Genomic DNA, 27,204 nt, shown 5'->3' with positions numbered 1-27,204 from the left:
TTCTTTTAGGAGACATTTAATTGTCTCGTCATCTAACAGCCCAATGGCTTCTGTGGTCTGTTTCCTATTCCAGATATATTTGAAAAATGCTTTATTACTTGCCTAAATGATCTTCCTCATGCTCCTAAAAGTGCCTTTTATTTTTTATCACTTGCTTTCATTTCCTTTGATAGAGTTCCTATATGTTCTTATCTGGGCTTTTTTTTAATGACAACTTTGACCTTGTTTCTTAACCACACTTGGAAATTTCTTTGCCTTTGTGATATCTTACATAAAGTATTCTTCCCACTGGAGGGTCTAATATAGTAATTTTGAATTATTCCCAAGTATTTTGGAGTGAACTATTTCAACTTGTTTTTCCCCTTTTAATTCCTTTAGGTTTTAGAAAAGGTTCTTATGACATTCAATGTCACTTTACCTACTGGGTCATTGTTTCAGAGATATTTCCTTACCTAAATAGAAAAACAGAATAACCACGCATTGTCCTAACTTACTAAAAAAAAAGTGACGTGATCATTTTTCACACTTATGACCATTGCAGTATCCCCATGGTCATATGATTTATATTTGGATGCTTGGCAAATGACTCACATGTATGACGATTGCTGTGTCCCGGGTCATGTGATCACCTTTTACAACCTTCCGACAAGCAGAGTCAATGGGTAAACTCAGACTCACTTAACAACCTGTTACTAATTTAACAACTGCCATGATTCACTTAACAAATGTAGCAAGAAAAGTCACAAAATGGGGCAAAATTCACTTAACACATGTCTCACTTAGCAATGGAAATTTTGGACTCAGTTTTGGTCATAAGTTGAGGATGACCTCTACTTCTTTGTTTCCATGTGCTTTGAGGGCTTTGATTGTGGTAGTGCCCCCAAAGTGATCCAAAGCCCTCGTGTCCTTGTTGTGTCTCAACAAGTCAAAATACAGCTGTGTCCAGGACCAAAGAGCAGCTTTCCTTTTACCTAATTTGATGTAAACCTTGTGAAAATATTCCTTATCTGGTTGGTTTTGGGTCGTAATAGGACTTGATTCCACCTATGACTAGTCTCTCTCTCTCTCTCCTCCATTTTTGCTCCTTTGCTGGCATATTTTTTTTCTGTTCTGATGGCAGATTGTGGAAGAAGTTGACAGATTGTGGTTTAGGTTGGAAGAATGCAATTTAATTGGCAGAAGTGGCTGGAGCTGTCTTGAGTGCTTACATAAGCAGAAAAGTGTATAAATTTAACAAGTTTTTTTAAAGTGCCTTATCTTAACCCCCTCAAGCCACTAAATTTGTTAGTTGGGATGTCATTTTTAAATTTATTTAATAGACAAGCACCTTTATAAAAAAAACTTAAAATCTAGTATTCATCTCTTTTAAAAAAGCAACACTTAACAGCTTCCAGGTTTTTAATGTGGAGAGGAACTATAAGAGTCTTACTACTTATAGATAACAGCCACAGGATAGAGGTGAGGGAGTCTGAGTAATATTATTCCGAAGATGTAAGAGAGAGGAAGGAAAAGAGCTATTGAGGTGAGGGTAAGGCAGGAAACCCAGAACTGTCCAAATTGTGTGAACCGATTGTATGTTTCAGATTAGTACCATTTGTTCAAAAGGGTTTGTGGATATAAATAAATTCTGTGTGTTTGGTTCAAGAGCAGTTAAGCATCTGTATCTTGCCTTAGGATCTCTTTGGCCTCAAACATTTCATATTGACTATTTTCTAAATAGCTTTCCTCGAATGATAAATGTTGTTTTGATTTGTTAAATTAATGTCATATACCGGATGATTATATGACATTAATCAAATAAATAGCTGAACAAACGGGATAATTTTATACATGATTATGCTATGGAATTTCTTTACAATGCAGCATTTCTATAATGCCCCACTGAAATTAATTTAGTCACACAGCATGTGGTTATTTTCTTGTGATTAAATGAGGATGTTTAAAAGACATATTTCTAGTTTTACATTCTCTGGGTTATATATCTAACATAAAACTGGCCTATAAAACTAAGCTACAACATGATTTCCTGGCCTGTTTGTTCAAGAACAGAACAACATGGGGGTCTTCCACGCCCTTGAATAAATCTTGGTACTCTCACCCATATATCTGTTCAGAAATCAACTATAATTTCATATCTCTGCAACCATTCTGCTGCCTAAGATTCTGATGCTAATTTATGAGCAACAAACCAATGCAGCTGGATTTATTTTATTGTTATGATGTACAGAATTGGTGAGATTAGTTTATTGTCAGCTGAGTATATTATTAAAAAGAAAGTGAAAACTACAATTTTGAGAAATAAGCATTCAGATACTGTAATTTTGAAGCTGGCTTATTTTCCTTAAGATATTAACCTCGATTAATCACCAGTTAGTCAGACTCAGACACAAAAAAACCCAACACTACTTGAAGATTGAAAACGAATACAGGTAGTGCTTGACTTCTGACCACAACTGAATCCAAAATTTCCATTGCAAAGCAAGGCAGTTTTCAAGTGAGCTTTGCCCCGTTTTATGACCCTTTTTGCCACAACTGTTAAGCAAATCATTGCAGTTGTTATCCGAATCACAAGATTGTGAAGTGAACCTGGCTTCCCCCATTAGCTTTGCTTGTCAGAAGCTGGCTGGGAAGGTTACAAATGACCCCAGGGCAGTGCAGTTGTCGTAAATACATGCCAGTTGCTAAGTGCCCTAATTTTGATTGTGTAACCATGGGGAGGCTGCAACGGCCATGTGAAAAATGATTACAAGGCACTTTTTTCAGTGCCATTGTAAATTCAAATGGTCACTAAATGAATGGTTTTAAATCAAGGACTTCCTGTATTCAAAGCCATAAGGTAAGAAAAAAGGTGAATACCTGGCTAATATAGCATATCCTAATGTGACCTTAATGAATATCTCGCTATCATCTTCGCAGCTGAATATTTTTTGACTTTAGTGGAAACATTAAAAAATCTATCAGTTTCTTGATTGTTAAATTGGCAGTCTTAGGAACGCATTGTGAGATTGTGATGCAGATTCCATCCACTATTGACTTGTATGCAATGTTGTGATGTATGTTTGAAAGGATGAGGCTTATGCCTTAATGTCACAATGTACAATTCAGCATCTTAACATCATTCTGGCTAGGCGTTGATGCATAGCAATAGCATTTAGACTTATATATCATTTTCTAACACTTTACAGTCCTCTCTAAGTGATTTAAAAAGTCTGCATGTTACCCCCAACAATCTGCATTTTCATTTTGCCAACCTCGGAAGGGTGGAAAGCTGAGTCAACCTTGAGCCAATGAGGATTGAACTGCTGTCAGTCGGCAGAGTTAGCCAGCAATACTGCATTCATGCCACCATGGCATATGGTTTAGATAATTTTTGGATCAGCTGGTTTAGCTTAACAAAGAGAACTTGATTACTTCATTGTGTTTTATTTCATTGTGTTTTACGCCATTTATATTTACCATATATGATGAATCATATCCATAACTTGAAATGTAGGTTAGGCAATATTGGGAATATTTTCAGTTAAAAATGGTTTTCTTTTTCTTTTGTCAATAAACACCTGCATTTCAAAACCATTTGCCTAATTGACCAAACATTGTCAATGTTTTGCTAATCCTAGTTTTAGAAACACCAGTATTCCTATTCTGTTAGATGTATTGTTTTATCAATTTCAGAAGTCATATAAGAGAGCTTGGAGTTACATCCAAATTTTTATACACTCTCGATATTAGATATACTGTAAAGAGGAAAGCTGGCTTCCTTTGGTGATGATTCATAGAGAAGAACAGTTTATAATTCTATCAGCACTAAATCTTCAGTGCAATCCATTTTATATCCTATGGAAGAATAGATCCCAATGCATTTTAGTGGAATTTGCTCCTGAGCAAATGTATAATCATAACCCTCCTGTGTTGGAATTTAGATTGCTTTTCCTTTTGACATTTAAACCACATCTGCAGTAAAAATGAAGACAGAAGTCCACCGAAAGAGAGATTTATTTTCAGTTAAAACACTTGCTTCATTAAAACCACATGTCAGCAAGCATATGAGTTTAGGCTAAAGGCATATGGTGCAAAAGCTGTGCTGACCATTGCACTTTATTTTTAAAATAATATTAGCTGTTAGCAACCATAGTATAGTCATAGATTGACTACAGCAAGAGTTTTGGGTGTGAATGGAAGACTTCTCTGATATACAGCAAAAACAAAACCGATTATGGAATGTGCTTTAAAGGATTCCTTGTTTGGGAGATGTTTTTCTCTTTCAAATCAATTGGTGTTTCTAATGCAACTAGGGAGCACAGATTTTTGAATAGCAGAAATCTGTCATTAAATATTCATTTTTATTATTTCCAACACAGTGAAATATTGGAAATAAATTATATACAGTATAATGGGAGAAGCTGGCAAAGAAAATCCTTTCCAAAATCCCCCCAATGTTCCTTTGAGCTAGAGTTCATAATACTGCTGATAATAGAGAGTGTAGAGACTATAGAGAGTAAGGAAGATGATTTTGAAAAAGTTAGGTCAGATCTGTTACCAAAGCTTTACTAAAACATAGATTAAGTAAAAAAGAAGAAGCAAAAAGTATGCATAAAGCTTGCTCAAATAGAAACTACTCCAATTCACGTAGATAAAAGAGCAATAGAAGAGTTTTAGTCGCTTCACAATGCTTTACAGCTCTCTCTAAGTGGTTTACAGATTAGCATATTGCCTTCAACAATCTGGGTCTATTTAACCAACCTTGGAAGGATGGAAGGCTGTGTCAACTTTGAGCAGGTCAAGATCGAACTCCTGGCAGTGGACAGAGTTAGGCTGCAGTACTGCATTTTAACCACTGCTCCATCAGCTGAGAAAGCATGGCATAATCAGACTTGCAAAATTCTAATATTGTAGCTACTCTCAATAAAGTCTTAGCCTTCATGTGGAGTTGATTCTTAGTCTGGTCTTCCTGGCAGGATGACAATCATTTGTTCTAAATCGCTACCCTTGTTCATATGACCCAGAATAGAGTGTCTGCAACATGTACTGTGTTTCCCAGGGTATTCATCAGGGGTGGGTTCCACAAATCTACTGTGCCGTTTAGAACTGGTTCCAGCTCCCTCCCCCCACCCATCCACCCATCATCAAGATGAAGAGCGAGAGGAGGAATTCTGGGAGTTGAAGTCCACAAGTCTTAAAGCTGTCAAGTTTGAACAGCCCGGGGTGGGGGGTTCTAAAGGGTTAGGGGTGCAAGAGTCTTGTAACTTGACAGCTTTAAGACTTGTGTGCTTCAAATGCCAGAGTTTCTGAGTGAACATTTTGGTTGCTAAGCAAGAGCATTGTTAAGTGAGTTTCACTACATTTTACAAGTTGGCCATGCCTACCCAGTCACATGGCCGGCAAGCCACTCCCACAAAGCAGGCCACTCTTACAGAAGAGGTTCTAAAAAAATTTGAAACCCACCACTGATATTCATGTATACAAACATGCCGAGAAATAGAACAAAGGAAAAAAACAGATTTAATGTGTCATTTTGTTGTGCAGAATATATAGATGCCTAGTGTGGCTAGTTTTGGTGTTAGGATTTGAGAAATTCCAGATGTCATGATTTGAATGCTTTCCCTAACTTTTAAAGTGCACTTTGGCTAGATTTTTCAAAATTTTGAGCTTTCAGCCATAAATGAACAAAATTTGTGTGAGCCCATAGAACACCATTTTTAATTACTGTATCCAACTTTATAATAGGTAGACTTATAAAGAAATCCAATTTATCGATTTAACAAAATTAAATATAAAACAAATTAAAAATCAGAGTACAGCTACAATTTATCTGTGTGTCATTTGCCACCTCCCTTCTGTTTTTATCCAGAAGGCTTGGGATGGAGGGAGAGGGTGAGAGTCCCAACTTGTAATTTGTTACCCATTGGAGTTACTGATGAGATCCCAAACAATAAATCTATGTGTGTGAAGTTCTATGTTTGGAGATTTGAGACTGTTTTATTATTTTTGCCATTGCTGTTACATTTTTTTCCAGAATTTTTTTTTAAAAAATACAACTTTTGTCACATTTTCTGCTTATAGTATATTGGTACCCCTGTAAAAAGAGTTAATCTTTGTGAGCCAGGTTTCCTATGTGAATAAGTCAATTGGAAGGAAGGCTCTCTGTGTGGAGGCTTTTAAGCAGTGGCGGAATTCCATTTTTTTTTACTATTAGTTCTTTGGGCATGGTGTGGTATGGTGGGTGTGGCTTGGTGGGCATGGCAGGGGAAGGATACTGTAAAATCTCTATTTCCAATCCACTCCAGGGAAAGGCTACATTCCCTCCCCATCCCACTAACCTGCTTTCCAGCTCCATTCTCCTGTGCAGAACAACAGAAGAGGCAGCAAATAGATGGGGGCGGAGCCAGCTAGAAGTGGTATTTGCCAGTTTTCCAAATTACTCAAAATTTCTACTACTGGTTTGCTAGAACCGGTTAGAACTCACTGAATACCACCTTTGCTTTTAAGGACTTTTTGAAAACGGCTCTTCTAAAACAAAACTTTTAAAGATTCCTTTGTGTTCATTCTTCTGCTTTTTTCTGATGACATTATGAAAACAAGTTCAAGTTGTTAGAGTACCAATTAAGTTGAGCTACAATGGAAATTGAATTAGGAACTTGACCCAGAGCCAGCATCCATATCACATTTCTATAATCATCCATTGATTATAGAATGTAAAATGAATGTTACACGAATGTTAAGTCTTCTGAGCTCCAATTTGTACTTAAACAAATGTTTTTGGTTGCCTTGGAACAAAGTGTTTGATTCCAATAACATTTACAATAGATGTTTATGAACCGATAGGCAAGTTTTAAAGTTTACGAAAACATTATGAGCTTATTGCCAAGAGTCTACGTTAGTGTGACTTTGCTTCCCACCATTCTTTAAATTTTCCAGGGATTATTTGGATCACTTTTTATCTTTTTTTTTGGGGGGGGGGCAGATTTCCAAATAAAGCAGTGGGCTTCAACAGATGCCTTTATTTTTAAAGAATGATTTTTGTGGTGCATGGGGCATACTTGGAAATAAAGATATTGTGAGTGGCTGTCACTTTATTTTTCAGCCCCGTTCATTTATAGCTTTCAACTAAGCATTGGAAGCCAGTATAAGTATAAACAACAAAATGCTGCTGCAACAAAGACAAATTTTGCAATATTCCCATTTGTGCAGGGATTAATAATTCATCTCATTTCTTTAGATGTCTCACGATGTGTGGCAGAGAGGAAATATACCCAGGAACAAGCACGGAAGGAGTTCCAGCAAGTATTCATCCCAGAATGCAACGATGATGGGACTTACAGCCAGGTTGATTGAAACAATTCTTGATTATTCATTTGACCTATTTCTTTCCCTGCTTAAGTCTCTTTTTGTGACTTTGAGTTACCACTGATTGGTTCTAAAGTACTGTTTTTTCTGAAATAAAAACAGCTCATAAGAAAATATCTAACTGTTAAATTCCTAAGTTCTGAAGGATGTTAAGATGAAGATCTCATGCTGCTTCCAGCAGTATTGTGAAAGTATCTCCTGTTTCCTGTCTCATTTCTTGCAAGTGTTGTAAAAACTCAGCCACATATATCCAATGATATCCAATGTTGCGTTAGTACATTTCTGTTATTTCTGATTGTCTCCTCCTTTCCTCCACCCAGTAGAATCCTGCTTGTTCTCAAAAAAGTAGTTTGGAAGTTTGAGGACTCTCCAGAAAAAGTTGTGAGCATGTATAAAAGTCTGGAGACTCCATTACATTGTAGATGGAAGAAACTCTACCAATGCACACGTTATGAGATTCTATTGAAAGTTGGGTTACCATCTGTTGAATTACTTATTTATTTTAGCTAAAAGTGAATGCTTATTAAGAAGCACAGACATATTACTTATAGCATTTTACAGCACAAACTGTGGAGTCCTTGGTATTCTCTGAGCTTGGTTGTTTGCTTACAGACGTTTCACAATCCAACATCATCAATGCCAATGACTGTGAAATTATATACAGTCATTGTATATAATTATGAAATGTAGCTTGTTCTGACAGTATTGGTGAGAGTGTAATTTTCTCCTTGGCAGTTCCTTGGTTAGGGTATTGTTTTCTGCTTGATTGTTTGGCTGGTATTAATCCCTGCTTATCTGCGTGTAGTATCCCTAAATAAGAATTTTTCATTGTATCTTCTGATTGCTAGTTGGTGTTCATAGATGCATCCTGTTAAGTCTTCTGCCAGTCTGTCCATATAGTAGTTGTTACAGTCGCTACACTATGTAAAATAGGATGACTCCTATTTTTTCTTCTTCTTGGGCTACTAGGCCTTTTAAGATGTTTTGAAAGGCTATATTTTGTTTGCATTCTACAGTGATGCTGTGTGATTGTAATTGTTGGCTATTTTTGAGATGTTTTTGATGGATGACAGTATTATGCTTTTCATAGCTTGTGTTGGTTGTGCTATGGTGGGTTAAGTGGTCAGACATTTTTTAATAAAATTGCATGGATATAATTTTTTTTGGAAGATATTAAATAGATGGTCTCTTTTCTTTATGTGTTACATTGCTTTGTTCTGTGTTGCTGAAGTACATTTGTACTAATCTGAATAATGTTCTTACATAGCTCTTCTTGTGGGAGGTTGGATTGTTACTTTGGTAATGGAGCACTGGGGTAGTATGGGTTGTCTGTCAAAAACTAGTATGAGTTTTCTATCAAACCAAACACAGTAACACAAGAAGAAGAAAAATACGACTCATCTACAACATATAATAGGAAGACCAGTAACAGCTACTTTGCAGGCTAGACAAGCAGAAGATCATCTGTGAACACAAACTTGCAATCAAAAGACATGATGAAAACTCCTTAATCTTACAATTCACAGAGAGATTCACCCATAGTTTCTTCTGGAAACATTCTAGACCAGACTACATCAAAACAATTAGGGAATTCCTGGAAGCTTGGCATTTAGACAAATCAGTTATTAACAGACATATAGAGACAAATTACATTTACACATCATTCAAAACAAATAATAGAAGGAGTAAAAAAAAAACATCCTTTCCAGCAGGCTACACCCAGATAAGCATGGATTAATATCAGATAAAAAAAATCAAGCAGAAAACAATACCATAATCAAGTAAGTATCAACAAGAAAATAACGACCAATATTGTCAGGGCACGTTATGTATGTAAACAGGGATTAAACCCCACACCACAAGCACTGATGATGTTACCTAGTTGGGTAATGAGACGTCTGCAAGGAAATAACCAAGCACTGAGAACTCCAAGGATCTCCTTAATTAATGGAGTGTTGGGATGAATATCCACTCCACACTTTAATAGAGTACACAAACACAAGAAAGAAATGTTTGTGATTTGTGAATGGGTCTTAGATTTTGCATGCATTTTGTAAGTTAGCTCATATGAAGTATTTTGAATCAAAATGTATTATCTTATGATGCATCTTTTCACCTAGTTAAAGATCATGACAATGACAGTTTTAGTAGTGTATTTATTTATAAAATTTATAGGGCACTCATCTTACCTCAAGGTACTTCTGGGCAGATTATATAGATAGAACAGTGGCATTTATTGTGTTTGTGTGTGTGTGTGTGTGTGTGTGTGTGTGTGTGTGTGTGTGTGTGTGTGTGTGTGTGTACAAAGCCTGAGACTTCTTTGCCCAACTTCACAACCACTAAAACAAACTAGCTCTTATTCCACTATTGATTTGTGTTTTTGGAAATAAGGGAAATAAGAGAAGAGTGCTCTAAAGCTGCAGCTATTTCTTCTTTACTGGCATTCCCCCACATTGAAAAAATAAATAAATGGACAAGTTTAATTCATATTACATCACCATACTACCTATATTAATTTGAGAAAGGTTGTGACTCAGTTTGAATTTGAAATTCAACACACTCAAACTCTGGTCGAACAAGCAACTCAGATTGTATCATTTTATTTTTTCTATCCATGCAAGTTAGGAGACAAAAATGACTGAATGAGCTGTCACTGGATACCCACTGAAGATATTATTAGTGATTCCCCAATCAGATCACGGTGCTCAGCCTTTGTCTATTCTCATTCAAGTTTCAAGCTACATCCATTTAATATAATCCATAAAATCAAATGAGCCTATTGATTTTGATATGATACATGGATTTTGCAAAACTGTGGAAAGGATGGTTCATTTTTTTTACAGGTTAGTGTCACAGGTATAGGTACTAATTGGGCGGGGGGGAATCAACACTATCTCTGAAGAAAATATGAGACATTATTTTCTGTGAGTTTCAAATACTTGACGTCTTTTCACAGGTTCAGTGCCACAGTTACACAGGCTACTGTTGGTGTGTCACCCCTAATGGTCGTCCGATCAGTGGTACAGCTGTATCGCATAAAACTCCACGTTGCCCAGGTAACTATATATGCATCATTGTGGCAGAAGCTGATTTTCTTTTTTCTACTCTCTATCATGATACACTGAATCAAAGTATCCACCTACAGAAGCTAACCTGCTACATTAAGTATTTGTTTATTATTGTACCTTTCTATTCCGTTGATTCTGCTAACAACAAATAAAACGTAGAATACAAAAAGAGATCATTCAAAAGTGCATTGAACAATTAACAATTAAGAAATAAAAGGTTGTCAAGTAAAATGATTTGCTTGATAGAATACCACTTTATAATGCCTTGGTAAGGCCACACTTGGAATACTGCATTCAGTTTTGGTCTCCACAATGTAAAAAAAAAAAAAAGATGTGGAGACTCTAGAAAGAGTGCAGAGAAGAGCAACTAAGATGATCAGGGGACTGGAGGCTAAAACATAAGAAGAACGGTTGCAGGACCTGGGTATGTCTGGTTTAATGAACAGAAGGACTAGGGGAGACATGATAGCAGTGTTCCAATATCTCAGGGATTGCCACAAAGAAGAGGGAGTCAAGCTATTCTCCAAGGCAGGACAAGAAGCAATAGAGGGAAATTAATCAAAGAAAGAAGCAACCTAGAACTAAAGAGAAATTTCCTGATAGTTAGAACAATTAATCAGTGGAATCACTTGCCTCCAGAAGTTATGAATGCTTCAACAGTGGAAGTTTTAAAGAAGATATTGGACAACCATTTGTCTGAAATGGTATAGGGTTTCCTGCCTGAGCAAGGGGATTGACTAGAAGACCTCCAAGTTCCCCCCCCCACAACTCTGTTGTTCTGCTCTCTTAAGTGAGGGCCGCTGAATGCATTCTCTACCTTGGGAGCAACATAGTTGAATGTCAGGTAAATGAACCTCTAACCTCAGAAGAGGAGGGAGAGAGGCAGTCAGCCAGTTAGCAAGTTTGGTCTAGTAAATGATGCTCAGACTAGAAACCATGAGATCATGAGTTCTAGTCCCACCTTAGTCATGAAGCCATCTAAGCTGGTCATTCTCTCTCAGCCCTAGGAAGGAGGCAAACTACTTCCAGAAAAACTGCACAGGGCTAGTCCAGACAGTCACAGGAATCAACAATATGTAAAAAGTAAACCCTTTGTGTTTGCGCGCGTGCGCGCGCGCACACACACACACACACACACACACACACACACACACACACACTAAAAAAAGAAACCAGGAGGGCCACTGCTGCAGATTTGTAAGAGGTCAACCTTCAGATAGCTATCCCCTAAGCAGTGATAGCTAACCTTTTTCAGTCAGAGTGCCCAAAGAGTGCACGTTCGAACCCCCAAATGCAATGTGCACACCTCCATGCATGAACCCTTGTGCATGCACCCCACACATGCATGTGCAACCCCTGCATGCGGCCCACCCCCTGCACATGCATGGCAGAGATCTGAAGACCAGCTGGCCGATGGGAGGCAGCGTGCTCATATGTGGCAGAACTGAACTGGGGCGACGGCTTGCATGCTATCAGAGAGAGTATTGTGTGCTACCTCCAGCATGCATGCCATAGGTTCGCCATCACGGCCATAAGCCATTTGGGGTTCTGAAAGTACACCTTACCCCATGCCTGGTAAACCATTTCCAACCAGTGATGACCTTCAATTCTAACTGTATGTGTTCCCTGCATCACACCACTGATTAGCAACTTAGCTGTTCCATTGTACACCAGTTGCAACATCTGGATACTTTTCAAAAGCAGACCAAGTAGAGAACTTGGAATAGTCTAATTTATATTTTGGCTATTTTGGCGCCTCACAGCACATTAGATTTATTATACTTTCTTCTTGGTTTATGTGAGGTTTGGTTTCCTATCATTTTAGTGGGGCCATGAACTTTATGTCACAGAGTAATAGATAAGTGTACTTTAAAACAATAAACCAATTTCCTGCTGACCTTAGTTTAAGAAGTATAATTTAATAAATCTTCAGTGCAAAATTCAAATGACCTGCATATGACATTCAGGCTGCAATTCTATACTTGGGAACCTGGCATAAATTTTATTATGGTCAATTATGTGCATTCATAAAAAAATGACAGTGGAATTATTGTGGGGGAGACGTTTGGATATGTATAGAGGATTAGTGTTCTCCAAGTTAATTTTAGATTTTTAATCCAAACTAATGCCTGTAAACCTATATTTTATTCTGACTGTTTTGTAGATGTCTGACTTTTCCAATATTACTGTTTTTAAGTACAAAATTGACACTTTTGTAAATGAGAAAAAAAATTGGCGAGGACAAAACAGTTTTCAAACAGGAAAGTTTTGGATCACCTTGTATTCACATGGCAATTGTCCATATTTTGGTTTCCTCAAGAGAAAAAGTTTTCACATTATAGTGCTTCAGTTCTGAAATACAAAAAGTTTCCTTTACAGATTTGCTCAAGTTGTCAGTAATTATAAGGCACTGTTTGAAAATGTCCACCATGTAGTAGCTTGTGTCGATTACAAACTACTAATATAAATATTATCTTGTTGGTAAAGACCAACAAGCATTATCTGTCTGTCTGTCTGTCTGTCTGTCTGTCTGTCTGTCAATAGCTGTGTGTGTGTATGTTCCACCATAACTCTGGAACACCTTGAGCAATTTCAACCAAACTTGTTACACAGATGACTCACTCTCTGGAAAAAAATACTGTAGGGGTAAGACACCCCTAACACCCCTTGGGGGGTGTTCTGTTAAGATACAGCCTGTTGTGCCTTAAAATGGATTCTACTGTACTGCTGTAAAATGACTTCTATTGTGCAGTAGAGTTGCCATGGTAACAGCTTCACAATACTCCACAAGGGGGCTCCCTCTGGTAAGCGGGAAAATCCAACATTAGAAATTATGTTTGGTCAGGACATTTTCCCCCTATAAATAAATACCCGGGCAATACTGGGTTATCAACTAGTAGTAAATAAAAATACATTTCCCAAATAATTTGAGATCTGCACAGTTCATAACTGTTCCTATTAGCACAGTTGTTTACAGTATTCTGGAGAATCAATCAAGATTCTTTTATTACATTTTCATTTTCCTTTATACAATCACTTAAATACTGTGCAGTTAAAAAAGAAGAAGCAATAAACAACTCATAACACTTCTATCCTACATACACCCTTCCTTCTACCCCTCCAACTTTCATTTCTCCCTTCCAACAATCCCCTCTTCTACTTCCCCTCCCCCTCAGCCATTCCTTTCTCCCCTTCCCACCATCTCACCCTCCTTACATTCCCTTCTCACTCCCTCTTAATTCCCCCCTCTTCTTTCCCTCTACACCTCGCTTCGGTGTATTTCTAGTATTCATTGGTCTATTTGTTTTGTACTAAAACAAAAGAAAAATAAAAGGAAAAGAAAGAAGAAAAGAAAAGAAAAAAAAGCAACAGTATCCAAGTGCATTCATTGTTCTGAAAATTGAGTCTATACTTCCACCCTCCCCCCCCACCCACCCCCTGAACCCCCCTCCCTGACCCCCTTCCGACTTCCCAGGTCCCATTCCCGGCATCGTTCTTTATCAAGCAAAGTCTGGAGTATATTGAAACCAAATAGATTAGAAGTTACAAAATAATAAAAAATAATAAAAAATAAAGAACAAAAAAGAAAAGAGTAATAAAAAGAAAAAAAGGGGGGGGAACCCCCCCAAGAAAGAGAAGTCAATATACTCTCTAACATTAAACTCAGCTTCTCATTATTTTTAAAATCTTAAACAATGTCTTTACCTGCTTCCGCATATAAATTCTATACCTCCCATCCTGCCTTTACCCGTGTCCGCATATATATTTTATCCTCATCCATTGCTCCTCTCATATTTACTCCACCCTCGTGTAGACTCTCCAGATAATCTTTCTTAACCTTGTATTCAAATAACAATTTATACAAAAATCAGCTTACATTCTGGATCAAGATAATCTAATTGAACTTTCACTACCCTTCCATCTACCCCACGCACCCGACTCCATTCATCCCAAACCACAATCCAAGAAAACTATGATCTCCGCTCTCCTCGCCCCAAAGAATAGATTAAGATTCAAATTAAGATTCAAACAAGTCTTATATAAGTCCCATACAATATATGTCCAAATTCAGCACCGCTTCTTTCAGTCTCAATATCTCTTCATCGGTATACAGCTTTGTCATTTTATACCAGACAGGAGTCCTGAAATTTTATTCAAATTAAAAATTTAAGAAGTATTTTAAAGGCATAGCTGGATCTTTATTCTTTACTCTTCTGCCCTTCCCGAAAGGGAAAGCAACACCCTCCGCCTTGTAGCCACATGTCCCGCTACTTATCTTCTCCTTCTCCTTGTCTTTCTCCAAGTCCGGGTGAGTCAGGAAGTCCCGCCTTCAGAGTTTTGTAGTAAAAATCTCGGGCTTCGCAAACAGAATTGAGACGATATTTTTGGTTCTCAAATGTGACTGTGATATCAGATGGCACTTCCCATTTATATTGTATCTGAGAATCTCTGAGTTTTTCAGTTAAGAAAGTGTAGTCTCTCCTTGCTCTTAATATTTGAGATGGTATTTCTTTAAAAACAATCAAGTCCTGTCCATCGATTCGCAGCCTGTTATTGTAGAACTTCTGTATTATCGCATTTCTGGATTCTCTTGTGGTGAAATATATAATTATGTCCCTCGGAAGCTGTCGTTGTTTTGCTACACACGAGTTCTGGTGATAAATTTTTTGAATCTGCCAATCAAAGTTAAATCCCGGACTTCCCACCGAATGTCTGAAAGCTTCAAAAAAGGTCTGTTTCAAATTCTCCTGTTCCTTTTCACGCAATCCTCTGACTCTTATTGCAAACGCAGTCTTATTGTAATTTATCATAACAAGTTGTTTTTGAGCATTTTCAACTTCCTGTTGTAACGTTTGAATTTTAGATGTCAAATTAGAATTAGTTTTTTCCAAAAGTTCCAATTTGTCCTCCATTTCAGAAACATAGCCTGTCATAACAGTCATAACTCTGATCGTATCTTCCCTTGTTTGAGCAATCTTGGCGTCCAGTTTATCATATAAGTCCGATAAAAGTTGTTTAATTTCCTGTCTGAACTCTTTAAGGGTTTCAAAAAGAAATTCTTGCGTTAAGAGATCTCCAGTAGAGGGCGTGGGAGGCAAGGGCAGCGATTTTGTAACAATTTCTTGAGATGTATTATTAAGGAAACACTTAGACTGCTTCGATTTGGGAGCCATTATAAAAAACGCACAAACAAACAAAGTCTCTGCTCCCCTCGGTTTTAAATGGGATACTATTTATAGACTTTTAACAGTTAATAAGGAGAAGTCTTCAGGAGAATAGAACTGATTGAGTGTGTCATATATCAAACACAGAAGCTATAAAATCGCCATCTTGTAACGCAGCTGGATAAGAAAGCCTTTTACAAAATTGAAGCTGGTATTTTGAATAGTAATAAGAAAAATTTTTTACAACTTCACGTTAATATTTGGTTTTGAAGCCATTTCAAAATTTATCTGCCTGCAGTTAATAAAACTCTATTGCCTGAATATGCAGCTTTAAGTAAAGAGGCTGAGTTCCCCTTTTATTTTGAAGTTAAGGCTTGGCAAAACTTTCAGTGAGTAAACATTGTAACAAGACCGTTCAGCAGATTCATCACCATTTAACTTCCAGATAAGCAAAGTTAATGAAGGAGTAACATTCTTGTAGAAATAAAGCTAATTAAAAAGCTTCTACTGGCCTATTGTGAAACCAAAACATATGATAAGCAATCTCTTTTGTTTTGAATTCTTGTGAATTCTTGTGAGGATTAACAAAAAGTGTTCATTATTACCGGAGAAACCAGCCTGCTCGGCGCCATTTTAAAAGCCTCTAAGTAAATAATTTTTCGGAGGAGAAAAAGAAAAGAGCTAAAATGTTGATAAACAATTATTGTGCACGGAAATGGATTCAGCTCGTGATAAGATTAAATCAAACAAAACTTTGAACTGAGTGGGGGAGACCTACTTTGTCCTGCACAAGGCAGTTTGAAGTTCCCAGCACGGACAGCCGTTCTGCCTTGGGCTAGCCCCCCTTTCCCTGCAAGCACAAAAGCTGCAAAAATCGAAGAGCATTTGCCAGCAAAACAGTTTCTTCTTTCCTTCTTGCCTGAAGGATAAGAAAACCTGATAAGACGTCAGATGGAAGATCCTCTAAACAGGTACGTAGCCAGGAATTCGGAGACAGCTGATTTTTTTGCTGCCACCACCAGCAGGCTCCTCCCAGGAAGCAGTATTCTGGAGAATCAATGTAGCCTGCTCATTAGCAAGTCAAGGTCTAGATAGCATTGTTGGGAGTGATCCTGAAAACTGAAGCAAAATGTTTATCATAAGAAATCTTTGGGACTGAAGACTAAGATGATTTTGGTGAGAATTGCATGCTGTATGATAAAATTCTTTTTCTATTTCTTGTTTACTAATTTTATTTGGAATCCTAGTTGATGTTCATACTGTTAACATGTAAGATAAACTTCAAGAAAAAAAGATAAGGTCTTAGAACAAAGGAGCATATAAATCAGTGGTGAAATTCCTTTTTTTTTTTACTACCGGTTCTGTGGATGTGGCAGGGAAAGGATACTGCAAAATCTCCATTTCTCCACCCCACTCCAGGGGAAGGATACTGCAAAATCTCCATTCTCTCTCCACTCCAGAGGAAGGATACTGCAAAATCCCCATTCCCTCCCCGCTTCTGGGGGAAGGATATTGCAAAATCTCCATTCCCACCTCATTCTGGGGCCAGCCAGAGGTGGTATTTGCCAGTTCTTCAAATGACTCAAAATTTCCGCTACTGGTTCTCCAGAACCTGCTGACTTTCATCTCTGATATAAATGTATCAATTCAAATGTGGTGAAAAATCTTAACAACATTATACCATGATATAAGATTCTGTACCAGATCAGGCCACTCCCAGTAAAACAGTGATAAGAACTTCAATACTAAATCCTGTATCCCCTCCGATACCACTATGGAGCTTTTCTTTTCTTCTCCACCCCCCACTCTTCAAAAGAGTGGCTGATGTATAGTAAATTTGTCCCTGTTCACAAGCATCTAGTATTAAAAGATCTATTTCCGATTGAAAAAACGATCTGAAGGAAAGAAAGAAAAATGATCTCATTCACTAATTCTTAGTTACAATGTTTTTAAAGGCCAAACAGAAAGCAGTTGAAGGAGACAAATCAATAAATAAAAAATAGAGATTCCTGCTGAGCAGATGGAGTAATCCTGATCCATCTTTCTCTTCTGTAGCCTGATGGAATGGCTGTTGCCAAGCGGCACTTGATGGAGAGAGGAACATGGCTGCTCAATATAGTTGATGGCAGCTGTATTTCCTTCAGGAAACAGTTCCCTTCAATTTGGGTTTTTGGATTGGTTTGGGGAAAGAAATTGCCTTGGTTTTCCTAATAAATCCCTTGCCCATAGTAATCCCTTTGATGTGTCAATAAAATGGTTTCCAGATCTTAAGGATTTCCCCCCCCCGAAAGCAATAAATGGAAGAGCTAAAAGCAGCAGGCAATCCTCCCCAACCAAATAAGTTCCAGTAAATTCAGCATATTTTAGAAGATATTTTTTGAATGCACATATGAGCATGATGTAGCCAAGGTTCAGTGTGAATTTTGACCATTGGAGATTCCTCGGAAAGTGGTATTTTTGCAGAAACCTGAATGTAACTAGAACTAATGTAACTTGTACCAACCACAAGTTGTAAAGTAAATTTGATTGAAGCCACTCGCACCAATTTCTGATAAACAAAAAGCTAAACTTATTTCATGAAACAGGAGCTTGTGGTATGTGTCTTTTGTATCATGTATTCCACATAAAAAGGAATTGTTCACAAGTAGGAATTTCAATTATCAGGACTGTATTTTGTAGCAGGCAAGTATTTATTTAGATGGAAGTGTGTGCTACACTTTTTGTGTTTCTTGCACTCTTTTGGACCATGACTGGTGTTTTTTAAAAAAAAATATTTCAAGTTGAAGAGCTAGGAAAAAAAAGCTTATTTAAAAGCTTACATTCCTCCAGCCTAAATTTATTGCAAGATAAATTAATCACTAACAGCATTATCTAAGACTCAATTCATTTTGATTTTCTTTCTTAATTATTGGGCACTGGCAACCCTCCTATCTATTACCACTGTCTGATGATTCCCTGTTTGATGGTCTGGTTGAATCTCCACTAGATTTATTCAGGTTATACCCATTAGTCCACCCACCATATTTTATAACTCATCCAAATCTTCTTGATCCAAGCTTCTGGTAAGTAATTTATCCATTGACTGAAATCTCTGATAATTTGTATTAGATTGTATGTTGACAATAGTGTAATTCTTTGTAAATAGCATTCCAGATTGTTTTGATTGCCATTATGTTTCAACTTCTTCCAGGCAAAACCATTTAGATAAATGTATATGGAGGTTCTCAGTCATTCAAATTATGGTTGTCCCCAAAAGTGCTTTTTTTAAAACCACAACTGGACATCCTTGATTATTCTTGAAGACGTTTCATTTCTAATCCATGAAGCTTCTTCAGTTCTAACTAACTGGTGGGGAATGGAAAGGATTTATAATCTTTCTAGACAGCCAGTTATTTACTCTCTGTCGTTGAAACCACCTGGGGTTAGCAGTTAGCAACAGCAATAGCAGTTAGACTTATATACCACTTCATAGGGCTTTCAGCCCTCTCTAAACAGTTTACAGAGTCAGCATATTGCCCCCACAGTCTGGGTCCTCATTTTACCCACCTCGGAAGGATGGAAGGCTGAGTCAACCTTGAGCCGGTGAGATTTGAACCGCCGAACTGCAGCTTAGCAGTCAGCTGAAGTGGCTGCAGTACTGCACTCTAACCACTGTGCCACCTCAGCTCATAATATAATTATAATGGGAATATAAATAGCAATAGCACTTAAACTTATATACTGCTTCATAAGGCTTTATAGCCCTCTGTAAGCGGTTTGCAGAGCCAGCTTATTGCCCCCAACAATCTGGGTATTGATTTTAACAGCCTCAGAAGGATAGAAAGTTGAGTTAACCAAATCCTTTCTATTCCCCACCAGTTGATTAGAACTGAAGAAGGTTCTTGGATGAGAAGTGAAATGTGTTCAAGAAAAATATTTAAAAGTCCAGTTGCAGTTTGAAAGAAGTACTTTTTGGGAAATTTAGCTAAATGGAAATGGAATGCACACTTAGTCTAGAAGTTTTTGTTTGTCATTATTTTCAAATAAGGTAGGTGTCAGCTTAAACCTATGTATATACTTTCCTTTCTTATGTACTCTCTGTTGAGGTACAATCTGATAAAAAGCATTGTTGTGTTGTAACTCAGAATAGGGAGGCAGACCTCTCCATGAGCCATTAGTCTATTGTGAAAGCACTGGACAACTTGAGAGATACAACATAAAGCAGATCAGCTTCATTGGCTGCAGAAAGTTAAATGTTCCCATCCTCCACAAACTGTTTGCTGAAATGCACCAGATGCAACCCAGACATTTTTACTACTCCCAAGTGAAGAGATCAAAATTTAGGGAGCTAAAAGAAATTCCAGAGATATTGAGCCTTTGGGAAAGGGAAGGAACTTTTGAAACAGGTGTTCAATTATTGCTGAAAAGTATTGTTTACTAAGGTTTTTTTTTTTTTACAATATCTTAAAATGCAATGCACATGCAATATGTCTTGTTTTCTTCTGTAAAAGTTCCCGATGAGCATTGTAAGTCCCAGGGATATAGAATATTTTATAGAATAACACATTATGAAATAAAAGCCTTATTCTTCTCTTCTCCATATGAATAAATGCCTAAACAATGATTTACCTGCTGCTTTTAACATTTGGTAACACAACTCAATACTTTCAATGCTTCTTACATTACATTGTTTTTTGCTCTACTTTTAGGGTCTCTAAATGAGAAGCTGCCACAGCGTGAAGGTACAGGAAAAACAGGTAAATATCACACTATTTAATATTATAGATTATATATGTATAATCAGTGTCCATTAAATAAGAAAAAATGTTTTCTTTTATACAGATTCAATATATTTCAGTGGATCAAAAAAAAAAGCAACATAGGTTTCTTATTTTATTAAGAACCACAGTAGCACAATGGTTAGAGTGCAGTACTGCAGGCTACTTCTGCTGCCTGCCGGCTGCCTGCAATTTGGCAGTTCTAATCTCACCAGATTCAAGGTTGACTCAGCCTTCCATCCTTCCGAGGTGGGTAAAATGAGGACCCAGATTGTTGGGGGCAATAGGCTGACTCTGTAAATCACTTAGAGAGTTGGAGTTATCCTTTAATGAAGTTATTTGGACTATCTGATTTTTTTAAAAATATATCTCAGTATGAACTGAGAACAATGGTACATGCTCTCTTGATTAAACACTTTTTTTGGCTATATCTAATAAAAAATCATTGGTTCCTTTGCATTGCACTTAAAATTTGGATGGTATTAATCTGTGCACTGATGATGTTATCTAGTTTAGTAACGAAATGTCTCAAGAAATCTCAGAGTGCACCATGGATTCAGCTATTTCTTGGAGAAACTTGAGGTAGCACTTAGCAATCATCAACCTAATAAGATAGCCTAGGCCTGGCTATTACAGGGTAACTGACTAAAATTGTGCAGAGGATTCAGAGCAACAGCTTGAATCCAGGCCCCCCCAATCCAAAACCAGTATCACATGATTTTGGCTCATGTACCCTGCCATTTGAAGCATCTACCTTCATACGGCTTTGGAAAATAAATTTCCCTGGTGGTAGAAAGGCTCATCTTAATGCATTTATAGAAAGTTACATCTTTCTAAGAATATTCTAGCTGAACATTTCCCAGTACAAGCTGGAATGTGGTTGTAACCAACTCCAAATGAAAATAAGTATGGACAATTATTCATAAGTAGAATTATAATGTGCTTTATTCTGTATCGGTTTGGCAAGGTGGGATTTAACTATTTAAAGCTGATCATTTAAATGTTTAAATTATCGAGGATTAAATGGAGACAACTATGGAAAAAAGCAGGACAGTAATAATGAAAAGGGAGAAAGAAGAAACAAAAATACTGTTGCAGCTCTATCCCAGTTAGATACAAGCAGTGATACCCCTCTCACATCAGTTTTAAACTTTTACCCTGTAACTCAGCAAATGCAGAGGTGCTATAATGATTAAAGTAGGAACATTTCCCAAAACATTTGAGGAGGAACATCCTTGCTTGAAAGCTTTTGAGCAAAGCCATGAAAATGAACCAGCAAAGCTTCTTTTCCCTGACCCCAAGATTTGTAATTGAACCATGGGAAGGAAAGTAAGTTCCCAAGCTCCAGCAAAATCCCAAAGATGTTAATATTACGTATATTGTTTCCCTTTTTTACACATAGGAGTTAGGACTCAGTATTGACTCCAAGGGATACATACTAGTGTTTTGTTTTGGTTTCTCTCCCCACCCGCTCTCAAAGGGAACAGGCTCACTTTGTGAATTGTTAATGTTCTGTTGAGATACAAAGAAAAGTCAAAGGCTTTGTTAGTACTTCTGGCTAGTAGGGGAGTACTCATGGATGTCTCAGCTTCTACATGGGTTTATAGGTCTTATAATATAGGACAGGGAGGATGATAGTTTAGCAGTTAAAACACTGGGCTTGTCAGCTGGAAAGTTGATAATCCAGGTTCGAGACCTGAGCACCATGTGATGAGGTGAGTTCTTTTTCTTGCCCTAACTCCTGCCCACCTAGCAGTTTGAAAGCATGCAAATGCAAGTAGATAAATAGGTACCACTGGGAAGATAATAGTGTTCCATGTGCCTTGGCATATAGTCATGCTTTCCACATGATCACAGAAGGGTCTTTGGACAATATTGGCTCCCTTGGCTAAGAAATGGAGATGAACACCATCCCATAGAGTTAGACATGACTGAACAGTGGAAACTTTTATCTTTAATATAAGACAGAGTTAGGCAACATGGAGCTTTTGTTGACCTTAGTCAATGTGGGTGAGTAGTGAGAGATAATAGGGACTGCAGCACCTATGCTGATGTATGGGATTCTGATCAATTCTGATATATGGGATCATGAGTATTTCCTTCCCCTCCTCCTAGGGAAATTGATAATTTAGGTTAGTTTGCATTTTGATGGGAATTTAAATAATTTGTAGTCATTGAAATAATATGTGTACAAAATGTTTTCTTTCAACATTTCCTGATTTTATTTTGCCACTTAAAAATATATGTTAAATGCCTATATGTGTGTAACATTGTGTATAGCTATGAAACCTATGACTTGAAAGAAACTTTGGCAAAATAGTATGCCTACAGGTGCATGTTAGGAAAAATGTGCATAGTCATATGTATTAATTCTAGTACTGAATTGGTATTTTTAAAAGTTTTAACAGAAACAAAATAAATATATCAAATTCAGTTTCATTTAGTCCTACTCATCCTCCACTCCCAAATCCAGTGTTTCTATTTTCTTTTTGTGAATTGTTACAATTCTCACATACTATCCACAGTCAGTAGGATTTGTGCTGTACTTAACAGTCCTTAAAGTCTTGGCTGCTGCTTTCTGGACCATTCTGATTTCTAAAATCTGCTCTACTTAAGATTGAACTATAGAGATCTCTTTTATTTTGCTAATGGAGGTTAAAATTTCTGGTTAGGATTTATTATAATAAATTAAATTGATGGATTATATTCGGAGCCAGTTTCTTTTATTAATGTTATCTTTTTATAACATGTTATGTGTCTTTGCTAAAATCTTTCATATATCTGTCTGGACCAGTTTACCTCCAAATGTTGTCGGTAGAATTATGCCCAAGATTAATGGGGATATATATTCAAGTTTATTTATTTTTTTCTTTTTTCTTTATTTGCTTTAGTGATTTGCAATGAAGTGGCCAAGCTCAGGAAAACTGAGTTATGTAATGCAAATTCAACATTATATAACTATTCTTGATTTATGCTCCTATAGGAACCATAGCACACTTAACCATTTCATATGAAAACACGAGTAACTTTTCAACCGCGTAATGTGAGCTGTGTATATACAGTATGCTACCTGAGGGCAATCGCTCTTTCATACATTTGCCAGGCAAATATGTCAGCTCCAGATGTCAATTAGCTTTTTTTGAAGAAACTCAATACAGATCGTAAATTAGACATTTTTATTAGTACGCAAAGTACTAAATATGCTATGTAGTTTTTAAACTTTGCCTGAGTGTTGAGTCAGAGCAGCAATGAAGGAAGAAATCTTAACACCAGCCTACAGCTACACACTGTGTTTGAGACACGGGGAAACAAAAGCAGGTGTGAAGCTGAATGTTTTCTAAAGCAAGGTTCTGTTTGTGTGTTGGTTGTTGCTGAAGCCAGCCAGCTGCCACAACTCATATTTATTTAAGCTTGGCAGAATGCCTGTTAAGGTTTAATACCTCATTACTTAAATATCTAGTATGACACTTAAGAGGCATTTTGGGTCCCAGTTGACCAGACAAAGCCAACATAGATTCTGAAAGATTGGGGCATTTTTACATTGAAAAGGCTTTCAGGAATCAAGTCATGTTGTTTCTTATATTTTCTTTATATTTCTTAGGTTTCTTACATGTTCCTTATATTTTCAGTCTTTTAAAATATGGATGCAAATATTTTAAAATGGAATCGGAACTTCAAAGCACAGAAAGTGCTTATTTAGTTGCCTGTAATTTGATTTATGGTTGCATGGAACTTTCTTTTCCCTATAGAACAGAATCATACATAGAATTGCTGCATTCAGTTTTGATTTCTCTTCTGTTTCTTACATTTTAAAACACCGGTGCTATGCAGACTGTCCACAGTTTTTGGGGCTGCAGGGTGAGAATCCTCATTAGATTCTCACCTAGGTAGCTCTGTGAAGATAATGCTCTATTTGCTTACCCCATTGTGCCGAAGATAATGGGACAGTGCTGACAATATTACTATGGCATCTCTGGTGACAAATTCCACTGATAATCTAGCCCAACTGCAATAGCAATAGCAATAGCAGTTAGACTTATATACCGCTTCATAGGGATTTCAGCCCTCTCTAAGCAATTTACAGAATCAGCATATTGTCCCCAACAACAATCCGGCTTCTCATTTTAACCACCTTGGAAGGATGGAAGGCTGAGTCAACCCTGAGCCGGTGAGATTTGAACAGCCGAACTGCAGAACTGCAATCAGCTGAAGTAGCCTGCAGTGCTGCATTTAACCACTGCGCCACTTCGGCTCATATTGTGCAAAACACAGTATTGTTATATAGTACTGGACAGAGAAGATTTTGATAATATGACTATGATGTATTTTGTGAGGCATGTTATCTATCATTAAGGACACTAATGTAATTTTTTTGTTTGAGTAGACAAGGAAATTGATGCTCTTCTATTTACAGCTAAATTGTAACTCTCACTGTCTATGAATATTCACAATCAGGTGTTTTTTCCAAAGGGCAACTAGACTTTCTTGTTTTATTTTTAACAATATCAGAAGTTCCATACGTATCCATTCCCAAAGTAGGAATAAAAACATATAGATAAAATAGAACAAAGTAAAACCCCATAGGCTCATAGTTATCTTAGGCAATATTACCACCATCTTCTAGAAATAACCAGCATTACAACATTGTCTTACTAGCAGATTAGAAATAATATACGAGCAGTGATGGTGCAGTGGTTAGAATGCAGTATTGCAGGCTAATTCTGCCAACTGTTAGGAGTTTGATTCTGATTGGCTCAGCCTTCCATGCTTCCAAGGTCAGTAAAATGAGGAGCCAGATTGTTGGGAGCAATATGCTGACTCTGTAAACCACATAGAGAAGGCTGCAAAGCACTGTGAAGCAGTATATAAGTCTAAGTACTATTGCTAATTTAGCTTTCATAAGAGAATTGGGACAGAAGACTCAAGTAAAATATTATTGAGGGGGTGCCCAGATATATTTTGTAAATGATATATGCAATGCATATGCTATTACTTCCTTTTTTAAAACAAAGAAGTGCAATGTCCATTTTTAAAAGGCATCATTATTCATTTCTTTAGAGAATAAGGTGAACATTTAATGGCCTTTTATTTAGAATTGACCATTAACCAAGTAAACACAACATTTTCCAACCCTGATTTTTAGATGTAAATGATAAAACCATTGTTTTATAAAGTTTTATAATTTGAGGAATATTTTCTCATATATTGGTCTTTTAATTTGTACATTATCACCCTTAGTCTCTTCATACTGTATCTCCCCTTGTTGAGTGAATTAGAAAGATGGAGAAGCCACCAAAAACATACTGCTAGAAGAAAGCAAACTAAAAAAAAAACATTTAAAAAACTCAAATTGGAGTGTATAGACAAAAAGGGATGTGTTGGTTCAGTGGCTAAGAAGCTGAGCTTGTTGATCAGAAAGGTCGGCAGTTCAAATCTCTAGTGCCCCATAATGGTGTGAGCTTTGAAACGGAGATGAGCACCGCCCCCTAGAGTCAGAAATGACTAGCACATATGTGAGAGGGGAACCTTTACCTTTTAGACAATCAAAAATTTGGTACAGTGTGACATTGTTTTTGTTGCAATCTATAGGTGGAGCATTTCTTACAGCCTAGTTTGTAGTATGCATGGAAAATATGTGAGAAATGGCTGAATTGTTTTCTTGTGAATAGACAGAAATGATCATACCTTTTAGGCATACCTTAACATCTGATTTTTAAGATATTCATTTGAATTTTTTGACAAGTATCTCTAAAAGAAGGAGGGTAGATCTTTTTGACAAAAAATACTGTAAAAAGTTTGTTTTAATTGATGCATTTTTTCATTATTTCAATTAATATCTCACATTGAAGGTATTCAAGATAGCTAACAATTTATGAACAAATAAAAATAACAAAAATTGAAGAGTCTTATAAATATAAAGTCGCTTTATTTATGCCAACCTTGTAAATCATCCAAGTCCCAAAATCTGTTCTGCTTTAAAATCCATGTTTGAATTATTAATATTTTTTACTGCTATGTATTTTATCTAAGCATTACATTTGGGTTGTATGCTCCCCTGGGAACATATGCTACCTAGAGTAAATAAATATGTTAAAATAAATGTGAGATGTTCGTAATTTTTCAAAGTATTATGCATACTTTGTGTGCATACTTTTATCCTGTTTTCATAGATGTGATGCAATCATAAGGGAAAATAAGGAACGTCTAGGTTGGATTGAATGGGGTTACTGGAAAATGTTCTTGTCCATGACAGAAACCCTCACAAAAGTTTTAATTTAATTAAGACAGTGACTAAAAAGCTTTAAAATACGTACACATACAATTGTGTGTACATTTGTTCATTTGGTGTGTGTGGTAAAAAAAATGCAACTGTTAATTTATTAACTAGCAGTCATTTATTATATATGTGCACTTATTTAGCTTACTTTCATAATTGTAGTCTCCTTGCAAATCTTTTCCATTCTGAATTCAGATGATGCCTCAGCTCCTGCACTGGAGCCTCAGCCCCAAGGAGATGAAGAAGGTGAGAATTTATAGAAATGGGAAGGGAAGGCCTTGGCAATATTAGCTGAGATCTGTTACAAACTGTCTATATGATATTAGAGAAATATGGCCAGGATTTATTTTTTATTCTCTTCTGTGAGATACTAAGTCACTTCCTATTTCTGATGCAGTAGACTCTAGTTAATAATCTAGATCAATTTTCCTCCAGTTGTGTTAGGCTGTAACCATGATAATGCCCATGTCAACCTGAAGCGAACCTAGCTGAGGCTATCTTTGAAGCTTCATGGTTGCCACAAGGCAGAGGAGGAGAAAGGGAGGAAGAAAATTAGATGGCTCAGTTGGCCATCAAAATAAAAAGTATGGGAG

The 27,204-nt window shown here is 36.9% G+C and overlaps 1 protein-coding gene across 1 annotated transcript in view; it reads left to right on the top strand.

Moving 5' to 3' along the window:
- SMOC2 (SPARC related modular calcium binding 2) overlaps positions 1 to 27,204 on the top strand; it is a 136,415-nt gene that overhangs the window by 48,515 nt on the left and 60,696 nt on the right. Inside the window, exons 3-6 of the mRNA XM_014072268.2 lie at positions 7,217 to 7,323; positions 10,301 to 10,400; positions 20,266 to 20,313; positions 26,807 to 26,857. Of these exons, the coding sequence (XP_013927743.1) occupies positions 7,217 to 7,323; positions 10,301 to 10,400; positions 20,266 to 20,313; positions 26,807 to 26,857 (306 nt within the window). The remainder of the gene's footprint in view (positions 1 to 7,216; positions 7,324 to 10,300; positions 10,401 to 20,265; positions 20,314 to 26,806; positions 26,858 to 27,204) is intronic.

The sequence above is a fragment of the Thamnophis sirtalis genome, unplaced genomic scaffold (assembly GCF_051295495.1).
Source record: "Thamnophis sirtalis isolate CommonGarterSnake01/CBP01778 unplaced genomic scaffold, rThaSir2_p1.2 scaffold_6, whole genome shotgun sequence".
In the NCBI taxonomy this organism is placed as follows: Eukaryota; Metazoa; Chordata; class Lepidosauria; order Squamata; family Natricidae; genus Thamnophis; species Thamnophis sirtalis.
The sequence above is the reverse complement of the archived record's forward strand: the minus strand, read 5'-3'. Positions and strand labels throughout refer to the sequence as shown.